The sequence below is a fragment of the Dama dama genome, chromosome 12 (assembly GCF_033118175.1).
Source record: "Dama dama isolate Ldn47 chromosome 12, ASM3311817v1, whole genome shotgun sequence".
Taxonomy (NCBI): Eukaryota; Metazoa; Chordata; class Mammalia; order Artiodactyla; family Cervidae; genus Dama; species Dama dama.
Genome location: NC_083692.1, coordinates 78,685,171 through 78,700,664, shown reverse-complemented (window position 1 = coordinate 78,700,664; position 15,494 = coordinate 78,685,171). Strand labels below are relative to the sequence as shown.

The 15,494-nt window shown below is 41.5% G+C and overlaps 2 gene segments (V, D, J or C); both read right to left on the bottom strand.

Moving 5' to 3' along the window:
- Positions 1-3,802: 3,802 nt before the first annotated feature.
- Positions 3,803-4,502, bottom strand: LOC133067074 (T cell receptor alpha variable 18-like). The segment is given in 2 exon segments: positions 3,803-4,227; positions 4,356-4,502. Coding segments are annotated over 2 exon segments (471 nt in total).
- A 6,504-nt stretch (positions 4,503-11,006) lies between these two features.
- LOC133067073 (T cell receptor alpha variable 14/delta variable 4-like) lies at positions 11,007-11,580 on the bottom strand. The segment is given in 2 exon segments: positions 11,007-11,326; positions 11,495-11,580. Coding segments are annotated over 2 exon segments (369 nt in total).
- Between the last annotated feature and the right edge of the window lie 3,914 nt (positions 11,581-15,494).

Below are 15,494 nucleotides of genomic sequence, written 5' to 3'. Positions count from 1 at the left end.
ACATTGTTCTTTGCTGACATAAACCGTGTTAAGGCATGGAAACGCTGTGGCTGCAGACAGCTGTGAGGTTGCCTTACACGGGCTCTCAGGGCAGTGCTGTCAATCCAGTAATAATGGTTGTGACTAAGTCAGTTGAACTCAAGAACTGCTGCTGCTTCTGCTGCTGCTAAGTCGTTTCAGTCGTGTCCGACTCTATGTGACCCCATAGACGGCAGCCCACCAGGCTCCCCCGTCCCTGGGATTCTCCAGGCAAGAACACTGGAGTGGGTTGCCATTTCCTTCTCCAATGCATGAAAGTGAAAGTGAAGTCGCCCAATCATATCCGACTCTTAGTGACCCCATGGACAGCAGCCCACCAGGCTCCTCCGTCCATGGTATTTTCCAGCCAAGAGCACTGGAGTGGGGAGCCATTGTCTTCTCTGGAACTCAAGAACAGGCTTCTTCAAATCTCTACAGAGATTTTCTCACCAGTTAAAATGAATTTTGTTAGTTCTTACCAAAACTGGGATCATTTTTAATGCACAGCTGTTTGCTGAATTGTTCTTTTTGCTTGTTTTTTGTCTGCGCCAGGTCTTAGGTTAGGCTTGTGGGATCCAGTTCCCTGACCAGGGATCGAACCTGGGCCTCCAGCAATGTGGGTGCAGAGTCCTACTCACTGAACCAACCCTCCACCTAAAATTAGAATCTTGAGTTGAAGTTATCATGCTGGCAGGACTCTCTGGCTCAGCAGATCACCTAGATTGTCTTAAACTCTTGTGCATTTTCAGGAATCCCTAGCTTCCAGCATTCATTCTGGAAATTCACAGGGTTGTCTGCAATGTGGAAACCAAAATCAGATCCAATTCCTATCTCAAATTGCTTTCAGTTGATTGAGAAGCAGATAAGCAAAAAAAAAAAAAATCCTATGCTCTGTCTGTACTCCCACTAGCCTGGACCCCAATACATGAAATGAGGGACCAGACTGGAAGTAGAGAGCTGATGCAGTTACCACCAGGGAAATTAAACCTGCTAGAATACTTTTCTCCCCACCGTTGAGATTTATTTTTGTTCTTTCATCTCCCTCTCCATTTCTAGGCCTCTTTATCAAGATGTTGAGCCCCCAGGGCACAGGTGACCAGCCCCAGTGAGCAGGACTCTAGGATGTCAGGGAGGAAGGCAGTGCTCACCTTCAGATGGGTGTCCAGACCCACCCTAAGTGACGATGGTGAGTGCATCTGCCAAGACCATAAAACTACTGTAACTATTAAACTCTGCATTTAAGGAGTTGTGTCTATACATTGCGTTTCCCCAGTAGCTCAGCAGTAAAGAATCTGCCTGCCAATTGAGGAGATGAGAGTTCCATCCCTGGGTCAGGAAGATCCCCTGGAGGAGAAAATAGCAACCCACTCCAGTGTTCTTGCCTGGAAAATTCCACGGACAGGGGAGCCTGGCAGCTACAGTCCACAGGATGGCAGAGAGTCAGATGCCACTTAGCAACTGAGCACCAGACACAATACACACAGGCCTGTAAATTATGAAATGACAAGGATTCAGTGTCCTGGCCACACCTCACAGACTGCCCAGCAGTAAAACATCCATCTCTTCCTACCTGCTGTGCCCACCACTGTCCTCCAGAAAGTCTGCACCTGGAAGTTGCAGACAGGAGATCATCCTGAGAAGATGAGGGGACTCTGTGCAATGGGCATGACTATAGCAGGGACACAGAGCAGGGACCAGAGTGGCTCCATATCCCGCTCATGAGCAGAGGAGTGTGGAGATGCTCCTGCTCGCTGAGTGGGTGGCAATTTCTCCTAGTCTCCTGAGCAGGTGAAAAGCCCACTCCTCTGCAAGATAGCCTACTAAGAGAACATAAATACTTCCCCCATGTATCTGAAGGATGACTGACTGATGAATTAATTTCCCCTGCTTGTGCTGTGGTTCAGTCCCTAGGTCATGTCTGACTCTTTACGACCCCAGGAACTGCAGCACGTCAGGCTTCCCTGTCCTTCATGAGCTCCCAGAATTTGCTCAAACTCCTGTCCATTGAGTCAGTGATGCCATCCAACCATCTTATCCTCTGTCACCTCCTTATCCTCTTGCCCTCAATCTTTCCCAGCATCAGGGTCTTCTCCAGTGAATTGGTTCTTCATATCAGGTGGCCGAAATATTGAAATTTATAGCTTCAGTATCAGTCCTTTCAATGAATGTTCAGGGTTGATATTCTTTAGGATAGACTGCTTTGATCACCTTGCAGTCCAGGAGACTCTCAAGAATCTTCTCCAAAACCACAGTTCAAAAGCATCAATTCTTCAGCGCTCAGCCTTCTTTATGGTCCAACGTTCACATCCATACATGCTTACTAGGTAAACCATAGCTCTGACTATAGGGACCTTTGTCGGTAAAGTAATGTCTCTGCTTTTTAACACACTGTCTATGTTTGTCATATCTTTTCTTCCAAGGATCAAGAGTTTTTTAATTTTATGAATGCAGTCACAATCTGCAGTGACTTTGGAAACAAAGAAAATAAAATCTGTCATTGTTTCCACTTTTTCCCCATCTATTTGCCATAAAGTGGTGGGACCAGATGTCATCATCTCAGTTTTTTGAATGTTGAGTTTTACTCCAGTTTTTTCACTCTCCTCTTTCATCCCCATCAAAAGGCTCTTTAGCTTCTCTTTGCTTTCTGCCATTAGAGTGGTATCATCTGCACTTCTGAGGTTGTTGATATTTCTCCTGGCAATCTTGATTCCAGCTTGTGAATCATCCAGCCCAGCATTTGGCATGCTGTACTCTGCATATAAGTTAAATAAGCAGGGTGACAATATATAGCCTTGAAGTACTCCTTTTCCAAATTTGAACCAGTCCATTGTTCCATGTGCAGTACTAACTGTTGCTTCTTGTACTGCATACAGGTTTCTTGGGTATCCCCATCTTTTTAAGAAGTTTCCAGTTTGTTGTGATCCACACAGTGAAAGGCTTTAGAGTAGTCAATGAAGCAGAAGTAGATTTGTTTTTAAAATTCCCTTGCTTTTTCTGTGATCCAGCAGATATCGGATCTGCTCTCGTTCCTCTGCCCTTTCTAAACTCAGCTTCTACATCTGAAATTCTTGGTTCATGTACTTCTGAAGCATAGCTTGAAGGATTTTGAGCATAATCTTGCTAACATGTGAAATGAGTGCAATTTTATGGTAACTTGAACATTCTTTGGCATTCATTTCCACGAGATGAGGTTATTAGAGAATATCCTGAGGTTATCCTGAGGTTAGATGAGGTTATCAAAGAGAATATCCTGCACTCAGTATGAATACAAACAATACACACAACACCTGCGATATTTACAGAGAGGGCTGCTCTGATCCACAGGGCCCTTGACAGAAGGAATATCTTGTCAGAAACTCTCCTCTTGGAACTTACTTAGGCAGCAGCATTTCTGGAGCAACCAGAAGGGATGGAAAAGTCAAGGAAAGAGAGAATAAAGCTCCAGTCACTGAAGATGGAGTGTCTGCAGGTGAAACTCAGCAGGATACACAATTTTGGCCTGAATTTTAAAAACCAGAGACTAGCTTCCAGATCACACAGTCATCCATCAACAATGAGCCTTGGAATTTTCATTAACACATTGTGGAATACTTCAGCATATACAGTCTGAATTGTTGTTGAAGAGTTAATGTCACTTTAAGGGATTCTATTCAATCTGGGGGCATGTGGATGGGCTGAAAACAGGCAATTCTGGAGCAAAGCGCTTAGGTTCCTCTTTACACTGTCCTGCCCCAGATTCCTCTGTCAGGCAACCCAAGAATTCCAAGGTCCTTGGCCCGGAGTATCAGAGCTGGAAGTGCTTTGACAGCACTTCTGAGAGAGAAACAACACCCCCTTCTGGGTCTGCCCACAGCCGGAGCCCCATCTGCATCTGGGTTTGTGCTCAGCTCCCCCTGCAGCCCTCCATCACTGTGTCCCTCAGAGCACAGTAGTACACAGCCGAGTCTGATGCTTGCACTGCCTGTTTCTGCAGGTGGAAGGAGCTGTCCCTCTTCACAAGAGTGGCCTGAAAACCTTCATGCTCCACCTTCTTGTCTGCTGTTAAGCCCTTCAGGAGGAGTTGAGGAGCTTTGTTGAGATGCTGGACATACCAGAAAAGATACGAATTCGAATATGTGGTCTGGTAAGTGCAGTTCAGGGTCATGAGAGCCCCCTCTGAGACAGTCACTGGGCCTTCTGTCTGGTTCACTGAGTCACCATTGGTCTCTCCTACAAGAAAATCACATTGTTATGATAGAAATGTACAGGAGAGGAGTTTTCAGTCAGAGAAGAAAAACAAAACTTACCTATGGTTGTAAGTGAAAAATCATTAACATTTAGAATAAAATGTTACTTACTGAATATTAAGATGATCAGAAAAACTGAGTGAGTGGCAGAATGCATGTTCGCAAAGGAAAACGATCCTCGCTGGAATACAGCAGTCTAACAGATCTAGCCTGCAGCTAGATGTTACAGAAGCTCCTCCCTCAGAAACTGAGAGCCCCTTTCTGTACTGAGGAAATATTCTGATTGTGGCTGCAAAGTAGGCAAGTGAAACCAGCTCCTGAACACAATGAGGAACCGCATCTGAAGGAAGCCCCGCCCTCTGGGGGTGATCATGAGAATTGCGCTACAGTCTAGTCTGACCTATTCCTCCTGATAACAGCTTGTGGAATTACATACAGGAGAATGGGACAGAACTCTAAGAAGAGAGTCCTAAACATAACCGTGCTTAGGGAAATACTCTATTATTACTTCCATAATTTTTTTGCATGGCACAGGTATCTCTAGCTTCACAAGAAACCCCAGTTAGAATTTCTAGGTGGAATAGTCAGAGGATTCTTCCTCGTGTATGTCTCGGATTCCCATGGGTCAGAGAAGGATCCCTGTATATGGAAAGTGCTTCCTCCTCTCCCCAAGTCATTTCTCTGAAGTAGTTATATTCATGTTGACTCTGTCAACATGCCGTGGAGAAAATTTTATCTAAGGCAGGGGTCAAATAATGTGTAGTTAAATTATAAGGTTATTATCCTGATTTATCATGGAATGACAGATTGGTAAAGCACAATAAAAATAAAATACGTGACTTCTTTTTCACTGATAACAGTAGAGTTAATCTTCCAACTAGAAAACTATTTTTGGACCTTGAACATCAGGTAGCACTGAGATAGGGAAAACAGGTGAGATGAGCACTAACATTGCCCAGCTTACTTCACGGAGGCAGTTTCTAAGCACCAGTGCATGAGGGATTTACCACAAATAGTGCAGCTGTCTCATTGTGGGATTGAGACAGAATAGGAGAACGGAGATCCTGAAACACCTAAAAGGTGTGTAACAGAGAGGAGGAATGTTGACGAAAAAGAGAGAAAGAGAGAGATAAGGGTAAGGGAGGGGTGGGGCGGAGTAGGGGGGGGATTTGGACCATTCTGGGTGACAGCAACCTTACACCGTTAGCCTCATGAGGCACAGGTGACCTTAACTAGGTACCTTGGTTCTTGAAACACAAACACTATCGTTTATTTCTTGTCACATAGTTGTTTTAACTCAACTATTTTTTTTTTAGAATGTCAAGTTTAGATGCCGAATATATTAGCCAGGCACTCGGAGAAGGCAACGGCACCCCACTCCAGTACTCTTGCCTGGAAAATCCCATGGACGGAGGAGCCTGGTAGGCTACAGTCCATGGGGTCACGAAGTCGGACACGACTGAGCGACTTCACTTTCACTTTTCACTTTCATGCACTGGAGAAGGAGATGGCAGCCCACTCCGGTATTCTTGCCTGGAGAATCCCAGGGACGGGAGCCTGGTGGGCTGCCGTCTGGGGGTCACACAGATTGGACACGACTGACGTGACTCAGCGGCAGCAGCAGCTTCATTCCAGAGGCATGTGTGTGGTATTCATCTGTCTTCTGTTTATTTGTTTTATTAGGGATTCAGGAATCTCAATGGAAAGAAACTGTTTGCTCAGTACCTGTCCGCCCATTTGTCTAGTTTCCTGTGCAATTATCTGGGCTAGTGAAGTGAACCCAGAAGATTTAACGGGGCCATTTCATAGCTTGTTTTCTCTAGGATTGGGTTAACCTTATGCAAAGTAAGACTGTATTATGGTAAGAAGTGAAAACATTGTTCTTTGCTGACATAATCCATTTTAAGGCATGGGGATGTTGTGGCTGCAGACAGCTGTGAGGTTGCCTTACACAGGCTCTCAGGGCAGTGTTGTCAACCCAGGAACAATGGCTGTGACTTTTAGTTTAATTAAGTTTGACTTGTTTATTTTTGTTTTTATTTCCAATACCCTAGGGAGTGGGTCACAGAGGATCATGCTGTGATGTATGTCAAAGAGTGTACTGCCTATGTTTTCCTCTAAGAGTTTTATGGATTCTGGCCTTACATTTAAGTCATTAATCCATTTTGAGTTTATTTTTGTGTATGGTGTTTTGTTTGGAAAGGTTCTAGTGTCATCCTTTTACCTATAGGCTTCCAATTATCTTCCAATTAAAAATAAATTTTTCTAAATGGCAATGACCAAGTCAGTTGAACACAAGAGCAATCTTCTTCAAATGATACCTATTAATGGACATAGAATTTCTCAACAGTAAAAATGACCTGTTTTTCTAAAATTAAGGTATTTTTTTAATGCGCAACTGTTTGCTGAGTTGTTCTGTTTTGTTTTTGCTTTCGGTTGTGCTGGGTCTTAATTTTGGCTTGTGAGATCTAGTTCTCTGATCAAGGATCACACTCAGGACTCCTGCACTGGGAGCGCAGAGTCCTATACCCTGGTCCAAAGTTCCCCCTAAAATTAAGATCTTGAGTCAAGTTATCATGCTGGTAGGACTCTCTGGCTCAATGGATCACTGAGGTTCTTTAAACTTTTGTGCATGTTCACGAATCCCTAGGCTCCAGCATTCATTCTGGAAATTTACAGAGTTGTCTACAACATGGAAACCAAAACCAGACGTAATTCCTATTTCAAACTGCTTTCAGTTGACTGAGGAGCAGGTAAAAAAAAAAAAAAATCCTCTGCCCTGTCTGTAGTCCCAGGAGCCCAGACCCAGAGATGTGGAATGAGGGATCAGACCGGAAGTAGAGAGCTGACTCAGTTACCACCAGGGGAATAAAACTTGCTTGGACACTTTTCTTTCACTGTTCATATTTAGCTTTGTTTTTCATCTCCCTTTCCCTTCCTAAGTCCTGTTTATCAAGATCTTAAAGCCCCAGTGCTCAGGTGTCCAACACCCAGTGTGCGAGACTGTTTGGAGGAAATCTGTGTTTACCTTCAGATGAGTGTTCAGACATCGCCCCTGTTAAATAAGGATGGAGACTATATCCTCCAGGAATATTAAACCATTATAACTATTAAATTCTGCATTTTTATAGTTGTGCCTATAAATTATAAAATGACAATGATTCAGTGTTTATACCACATCTCCTAGACTGCCCAGAAATAAAACATATATCTCTTTTCACCTTCTGTGTCCCCCGCTGAGCTTACAGAAAGTCTGGTCCCAAAGTTGCAGACAAGAGTTCGGCCTGCACAGATGCAGACAGTACACTCTGTGCAATGGGCCCAATTGTAGCAGAGATGCAGAGCACTGCCCCAAGTGGCTCCACATTCCTGCTCATGAGCAGAGGAGCGAGGGGAGATGTTCTTGCCTTGGGAGGGGGTGATACTTTCTCCTAGTTTCTTGGAGCATGTGAAAAACTCACTCCACTCCAATGGCAGTCTGCCTTCAAACTGGATACAGGATGGGAATATCCTCTTTGCCAGTGATCACATCATCTCAGGGAAAATTAATTCATCAATCAATCATGTTTCAGATATATTGAAAAAGTGTTTAAAATAAAAACAGGAATAATCCCTCCTTAACTTACAGAGATATTGTGTCTCACAAGTTATCCAATAGCAATATTTTTTTTTCAGGTGAAAAAATGTCATTTCTTCATTATCTTTTATCTTGACACGTGGAACTTTGCTGAATGTTTATTAACTGTGTGCAAGGCTGAAACCAAATCAGTTTGAAGGCTGTAGTGAATATTGATCATGTCTTAGAGCATTTTTTCATTGATCTGTCAACAAATACGGGAGAATATGCCTTCAGTTATATAGTCAGGGGAATTAAAGTGGCCCTGCCTGGCCCTGAGAAGGGCACTTTTATGTTGAACATAAGTCACCTGCTCTTCTCTGTCAGGACCAGGGGCTTGTCCGGAGGGGCTGCTGAGGGTGGGAACATTGACCACAGGCGACATTTCTAGCAGTGCCAGCATGGCCCTGGCTTTTCACTGAGCTTTGGTTCCTTTCTTGAAAAATAAAGAGAAATTTTGTGTTGTAAAAAAATGACATGAATGAAAATCTGATGTAGGTACTGAAAGAAACTCAGCCTTTTATATTAATAATGGTCATCAGTGAGTGATCCTTGCTGTATCAAGATGCCATAATATATACCTGTGCTTAAAATTTTATTTATATAAAACACACAGGCAAGTATGTATATAAAATTTAATTTTGTAATGATTTTAAACAGATAGAGATATATAGATGATTTTGATTCTTAAGTCCAAGAAGTAGGTTCTATTATTGCCATTTTACATGTTAAGAAACTGATGCACAGAGAGGCTAAGGAGTACCTCAGAAGTCGTGCTGTGATGAAGATGACAGGGTTTGAATCTGGCTAATTTCAATTCATCATTTTATTAAGGATAATATCAAATGTATACAAAAGTGTTCAGGATGAAAGAACAAAGTCGGTGCCTGCCTTCCCCCCTGCCTGCATTTCTCTCCCTTTCCCTCCTCCCTCTCCCGTCCAGCGACAGTATTTCTGATAGAACAGTATTTCTGATGCGTTAAAGGTCGGTGACTTCCCGTGTCACTCTACTCTCTTCCTGCACCCTTGGCTTTTTATCACTCTAACACTGTGAGACAATGTGAGAAGCATTTTGATAACTTCTACAACATCTAATAGTCCTTTCTTAACTAAGGGAGGGGTGAATAATTAAGAATTCAAAAAGGATAGTGAACTAAGTACCCCTGTGAGGTCAGTAAAATTTTGGAAAGGACTTCCCTGGTGGCGCAGACGGAAAAAATATCTGTCTGCAATACAGGAGACCTAGGTTCAGTCCCTTGGTCGGGAAGACCCCCTGGAGGAAAAAGTGGCAGCTCACTCGAGTATTCTTGCCTGCGGACTTCCATGCACAGAGGAGCCTATGGGCTCCAGCCCACGGGCCGCAGAGGAGTTGCACACGACTAAGCGACTAACGTTAACTCAACAGCAGCTTCATAACGAACCTCCACACGTCACAGATGAGGAAACAGAAAGTCACAGTGAACACCTGCTTAAGGCCACACAGTCTGTGCTGTGATGTCCTTTTTGCCTGCTATCCGGTACTGGATACCACTCAGCCCCCTGGGACATGAGCTCCATAAAAGCGGAAATCACATCTGTCTTGACAACTAGTGTTTTCCCAGTGCTTACCAGAAAACTAAGAATTAATGAATACTATACTGAAATTTCTCACCGGGATCCATGCTGTGTTGATAAAAATGAGAGGGAAAAAAGGTATATTTCCGTGAGATGTTAATTCACATGATTCATGTGAATCATGCCAGGTTGAAAGGGAATCTTTCCAGATCAAATCCATCTGTTAATACACTTCCAAGTATTAAAATAATCTTTTTCAAAATGTCAGATTATGGTTTTATTATTGACTTTATTATTTTCCTGTGATCAGTCAATTTCTGCTTTATCTTTAATTCCTTCACTTTGATTTCTTTTATTTTGTTTTATTGTTCATACTAATTTCTTGAGTTACATACTATAGTTATTTAATCTAAATAACATTTTTGTACTTGGAAGAAAATTAAAAATAAAAAAGAAAATTAAATTAATTATGCATAGAGACATGAACATGTAGGAATATATATAGAGAAATTTGTTTGAAGATAAGGTAAAAACTAAAATATAAAGAAAAATACTAAAAGTCCTTTACAAACTGAGAAAAGTTGCCTAGTAGTCACCTTAGAAAGTAAATATGAGTACCATGGACTCACACCAAACAGACCTAAATCAAACTAATTCAGAAATACTATAAAACAGTGTGGTCTATAAAAAGAGACATCATTCTGAGAGGACCTTCATTATTGAAAACAATGCCTATAACATAATTGAAGGAATCCAGAATATGTTAACCCAAATTATGCCTCTTTGACATAAAAATTATTTTGAGTAAATGCAGGAAAGGATCCTTTTTTTCTGCCTAAAAGCATTAAATGAATTCTTTTTTTGAAGAGAGATTCTATAATGGCACCAAGGCTCTTTGTATTCAGGAAAGATGGGGATACACAGGGGGTAAGTGGACTATCACTAGCCCATGGTCTTGTCATTTCTTCACAGATCTATTGTTTCTTCATACACAAGTATAAAAACTATCCCTGCTCTGGGTGCTTCTTCAGGTCTTCATTTTCTTGTGAAGGCTCCCATGTACATGTACAAATTTAACAAAATTTGCATGCTTTTCTCCTCTAATCTGCCTTAGGTCAGTTTAATTCTTAGGCCTAACCAGGGACACAAAGAGGGTAGAGGAGAATTTTTCTTCATCCACACAATATATAATCCATAAATATTTATTGAAAAATTGAACTGAAAAACCAACAATTCACACCTACTTTTACTGATGTTTTCATCATATGTTTCTGAACTTCCTTAGCCAATTCTTCTAGCTCAATCTGATCACCAAATGGCAAATATCTTATGTGGCTGTTCTTTCTTTCTGATCTTTGGCTAAAAATGCTACATGTCTACCTTCAAGACAATGACTCAGGAATAAAGGTGCTTTTGATGATAGCTCTGAACACGGTCTATGAACCTAGAGAGGTATTTTCTCAGGGTGAGCGTCTTCCCTCCAACCCTACACCTGTACTGTCATCCTAGCCACTTCCATCTGTGCTGCCAATTCCCTGCCCTGGCCCCTACAGCAGGTGGAGCAGAGCCCTAGGTTTTGGTACAAGCCCCTCCTACGTGCGTCTCATTGTGGGCTCTCTCAGTGCACAGAAATACACTGCAGAGTCCTCCAGCTGTGAAGCTGAGATGACAAGTGTGATGGATTTGCTTGCTTTCTGGAAATTCAATGAGTAGCGACCTTCTGTGGCATTTTCCTTGCTATGAGAATCCTGACGAAGGAGAAAAATCACTGCCCCACTGCTGGGCTGCTTGTACCAGAATAAACTATAACTTAAATCACTGGCGTCATATGTGCAGTCCAGGGTCACAGCCTCCTTCTCCTGTACTAACATTGGTTCTGGGTCTTGAGTTACCTTCTGGGCAATAATGGGTCCTAAAGGGAAAAAAAAATAGAATCAGAACTTTAGGAATAAGTGGTGTGGAATAAAGAAATCCTATTTTAGATCCTACTACCCCTTCTTCCCAGGGTACCCATAAGACTGTCTGTTCCCCCAGTCCTTAGGTCACAAAGGAGTCACAATCCCACCGGGACCATCCTTACCTAAACACAGTGAAGCCACGACCACCTTCAGAAGGCTGGAGAGAAGCATGTTTCAGCTCTTCCACTAGATGGAAAATATCTTCTTCTTCAATGTCAAGGGTGTGCAAGGTGAGATGAGCCTGACAGGGTGAGGGAAGGATTGCTGGGTGTGTGCTGCTGCAGCTCCACAACAGGAAACAGGGGTTTCCTGGAGTCGCAAGCTGATGTGGGCATGTCAGCTTCTCTGTGGACCAGGTGAGAGTCTCACTCAACCCATACTTCCTTTTGCATTAACCAGCTCTTCAGTTGATATCAATTACATCTGAAAATAAAAACGAGTTAAATCTAATATTGCAGCGAAGATTGATGACCCCACCAATGTTGTGTTCAGTCATTGCACCTGTGAAGGAATTGAGTAGGTAGCTCTTATTTTAAAATATTAGGTGTAATACATTATGGAAACAGTGTAAGATATAATAAGCATGCATCCTCACAGCTATGTATGCTGTTCTTCCACCTAATGTAGAAATAAACCATTTAAAAATAAGAAGGGAAAGCTGTTTGGACTAACTATTGTAACTTTATGGTTCTTCTTGCTGTTAAGACACTATTTCTCTTCATTATCAATGTTCAGTTGCCTGTCTTGCAGTCAAAAGCAAAAATATCTAATCACAATTGGCTGAAGAATTTAGGCTGAAGTTGCTCAGATTAAGGGGCTTCCTGGTGCCTCAGACAGTAAAGAAACTGCCTGCAATGCAGGATACCCAAATTTGATCCCTGGGTCGTGAAGATCCCCTGGAGGAGGGCGCAGAAACCCACTCTAGTATTCTTGCCTGGAGAATTCCTTGGACATAGAAGCCTAACAGGCTACAGTCCATGGGGTTGCAAAGAGTTGAACATAACTCAGCAAATGGCTTCCCAGGTGGTGCTGGGGGAAAGAACCCATCTGCCAATGTAGGAGACTGGCAGGCTACAGTCCATAGGGTCACAGAGGCGGAAGCAACTGAAGTGACTCAGCACACACGGACACTCACACTGAGTCCTATCACAGAGGTCCCCTACTCTTCTCCGTTAGGTTTTTTTTTTTTTTTTTTTTTTTTATTTATTTATTTTTTTTTATTTTTTTTTTTTCCAGTGGGTTTTGTCATATATTGATATGAATCAGCCATGGATTTCTCTACTCATTCATAAAGGCCATTTAGACACCAGAGTTTGGTCATCAGGTTATCAAATCTTTGAAATTACATTTTCTCCTTTACTGCAGTTGAAACCCTAAATGAACCACAGTAAGCTTCTATATTCCCTATGCCCATTTCTATGGAGAACATATCATGCTGCTGCTGCTAAGTCGCTTCAGTCGTGTCCGACTCTGTGCGACCCCATAGCCGGCAGCCCACCAGGCTCCTCTGTCCCTGGGATTCTCCAGGCAAGAATATTGGAGTGGGTTGCCATTTCCTTCTCCAATGCATGAAAGTGAAAAGTGAAAGTGAAGTCGCTCAGTCGTGTCCAACTCTTCGCGACCCCATGGACTGTAGCCTACCAGGATACTCCGTCCATGGGATTTTCCACGCAAAAGTACTGGAGTGGGTTGCCATTTCCTCCTCTAGGTGACCTCATATACCTACAAGGGACTGTGATTGCAGTATTATTGATGGTAATGAAACTTTTTCTCTGCATATGTATGTTAAAAGTAAGGCCATGCTCTAGGAATATTATTCAACATCATGGTGAATAACAAAGACCCCTGGCCTATTATTCTACCTCTTGATACAGTATCCAAAGTAGCTTGTCTCAAAATAACAGCAGCCTCAGCTAAACTGGTTGAAGTGTTATCACATCTTGCTCTAAAATCTCCATTAAATCTGATGGTACCACATGCAGTACAAACAGCTCTGCTCTCTGAGTTATACACTATAACTCTCTGAAAACACCCAACATTTTCATGTCAGTTGGCTGAATAAATATGAAATAGTACTAATTTCTCCTCCCATTATTCAACTGGAATCTATTTCTCAATCAAAGGACTCTTATGATTGCACTTCAGCCATTTAAGAAGTGTCCGTGTCCAGAACAGATCTTTCAGACATTCTTATAGAAAATTTTTCATAATAAGTATTTAATCTCAAAAACTGAAAGGGACAATACCAGGCTATTTATGCAATAATTACTCCAGACCTCTTTATAAAACTCAATCCTTAGGGGAAGTATAATTAATTCAAGTAGCTGAACTTGTGCATCTCTCTTGGGCAAGTCAATTTACAAAAGAAAAAATATTATATTCAGTGTTGGTCAGTAGGTTTTCAATGCAGTTCAAGCTTCCAAATACAACAGAGACAATGAGATTTCCTAAATCTCTGACTTTTCTTAGTCTCAGCATATATCTTATGCACTCCAATTAAAATGAACACTAAATACATGAATTATTTGATGTCATCATGCTAATCAAAGAAATTTTGTTATAAAGACAAAGTCTCTCAGCATGAAAGATTCTGCAGAGTATTGGGAAAAAAATGATCGAGCAGATTATCACATTAAACATAACTTTCTGAGTAAAGTCCTTATGCAAGAACCTCTTCTAGAACATAAAGGCAAATCCACAGAAAGGCTCAAAAATTTCATCTTAGGTTCAGTATGCCAGACCCTGATTTTGTAAGGAATGACTAGGAATGATTGATTTGTTTGATCCATGAGGACAAAATATATCAAAGCCAAGAGAGCTGTCTGGTGAAGCCAAATGATCTCCATTGAACTCTAATTCAAATCCTTGAGACATGGCATTGGAGAAAATATTGGCTGCAACATTAAAAAAAAACATTGTGAGAAAACTTTTCTAGATTGGTAGATACTGGGGTCAGCTCATGCATTTCTTGGAACCCACAAAATCCCATAAAATTTGTAAAAGTCGATTATGAGCTAGAATACTATACCATGGAAATATTTGGGTATTTCCAAAAGAAATTTAAACAATTTCACATCTCCATAGGTTATGAGTATGTACTAGTAAGAGCATGTTTATTCTTCGCATGGGTTGAAGCAATCTTTTGATAAACCACAGCACTCACCATAATTAAAAATGAACTTGATGCAGTGTGTACTACCTGTGTCATTTCTAATTGTATCTATATAAGGAAGCAAGTTTCTCTGAGATAGTTATATAAAGTTTTGCCCTCACTCAGAAATTTTACTACTCTTATTGTCCCTCTATCTTCTGAAGAAGTAGAAAGAACAAATGGAATACTAGAACTGAAATGAATTACAGTATCAGACACCCTCAAACTACTGTGGCCTAATATATTATTAGTAGTATTACTAATAATTACTAACTAATTACTAATACATAATTAGTAATTAATACATTAATTAGTCTTGGCCCCCATGGCCCTGCTTTCTTCCACCACAAAGTCACACGTTGTCTCACTACCAGCTGGTCCCTGATATGCCCAGGTAATTCACAAGGGCCCAAATCACACATATTCCAATCCTTCACCAACAGAACTAAATAAATAAACACACTATAATCAGTCCTTTCATCACAGGCACAGGTTGATTTCCTAGGCTTTCATTTAATCAGTTTTTTCATGACAACCTGGGTGACCGAGTGCTGGCAAAATACCCAGAGAAAAACTGCCATTGAACTTGTGGAAATGACTTTAATATGTTCCATTTGTTATCAGTTCGGCAGGTAAAGTACAAGAAGTTGATCCTTTATCGCAAGTGTACCAACTACTGTAACATCATGCATCCCTAACTGACAAGAATTATAAAGTTACTTACATCAGAGGTATTAAACTGAAGTTCTCCTGAGAATGATCAGAAGCAGATAGTCCATAGAAGATGGGTTGACCCACGATCCTTGAAAGAAATATACAACTGCCTAAAGTGTATATCTCCATCCAAGACCACTAGAGAATTCTCCAAGATGTCTGGAACCACTGTTTGTCATACTACCATTTGCATTCTTCTATTTTTCATCTTTTTAGTGGTACTTGCCCACTTTAACACTAGTGTGTTATATATTTAT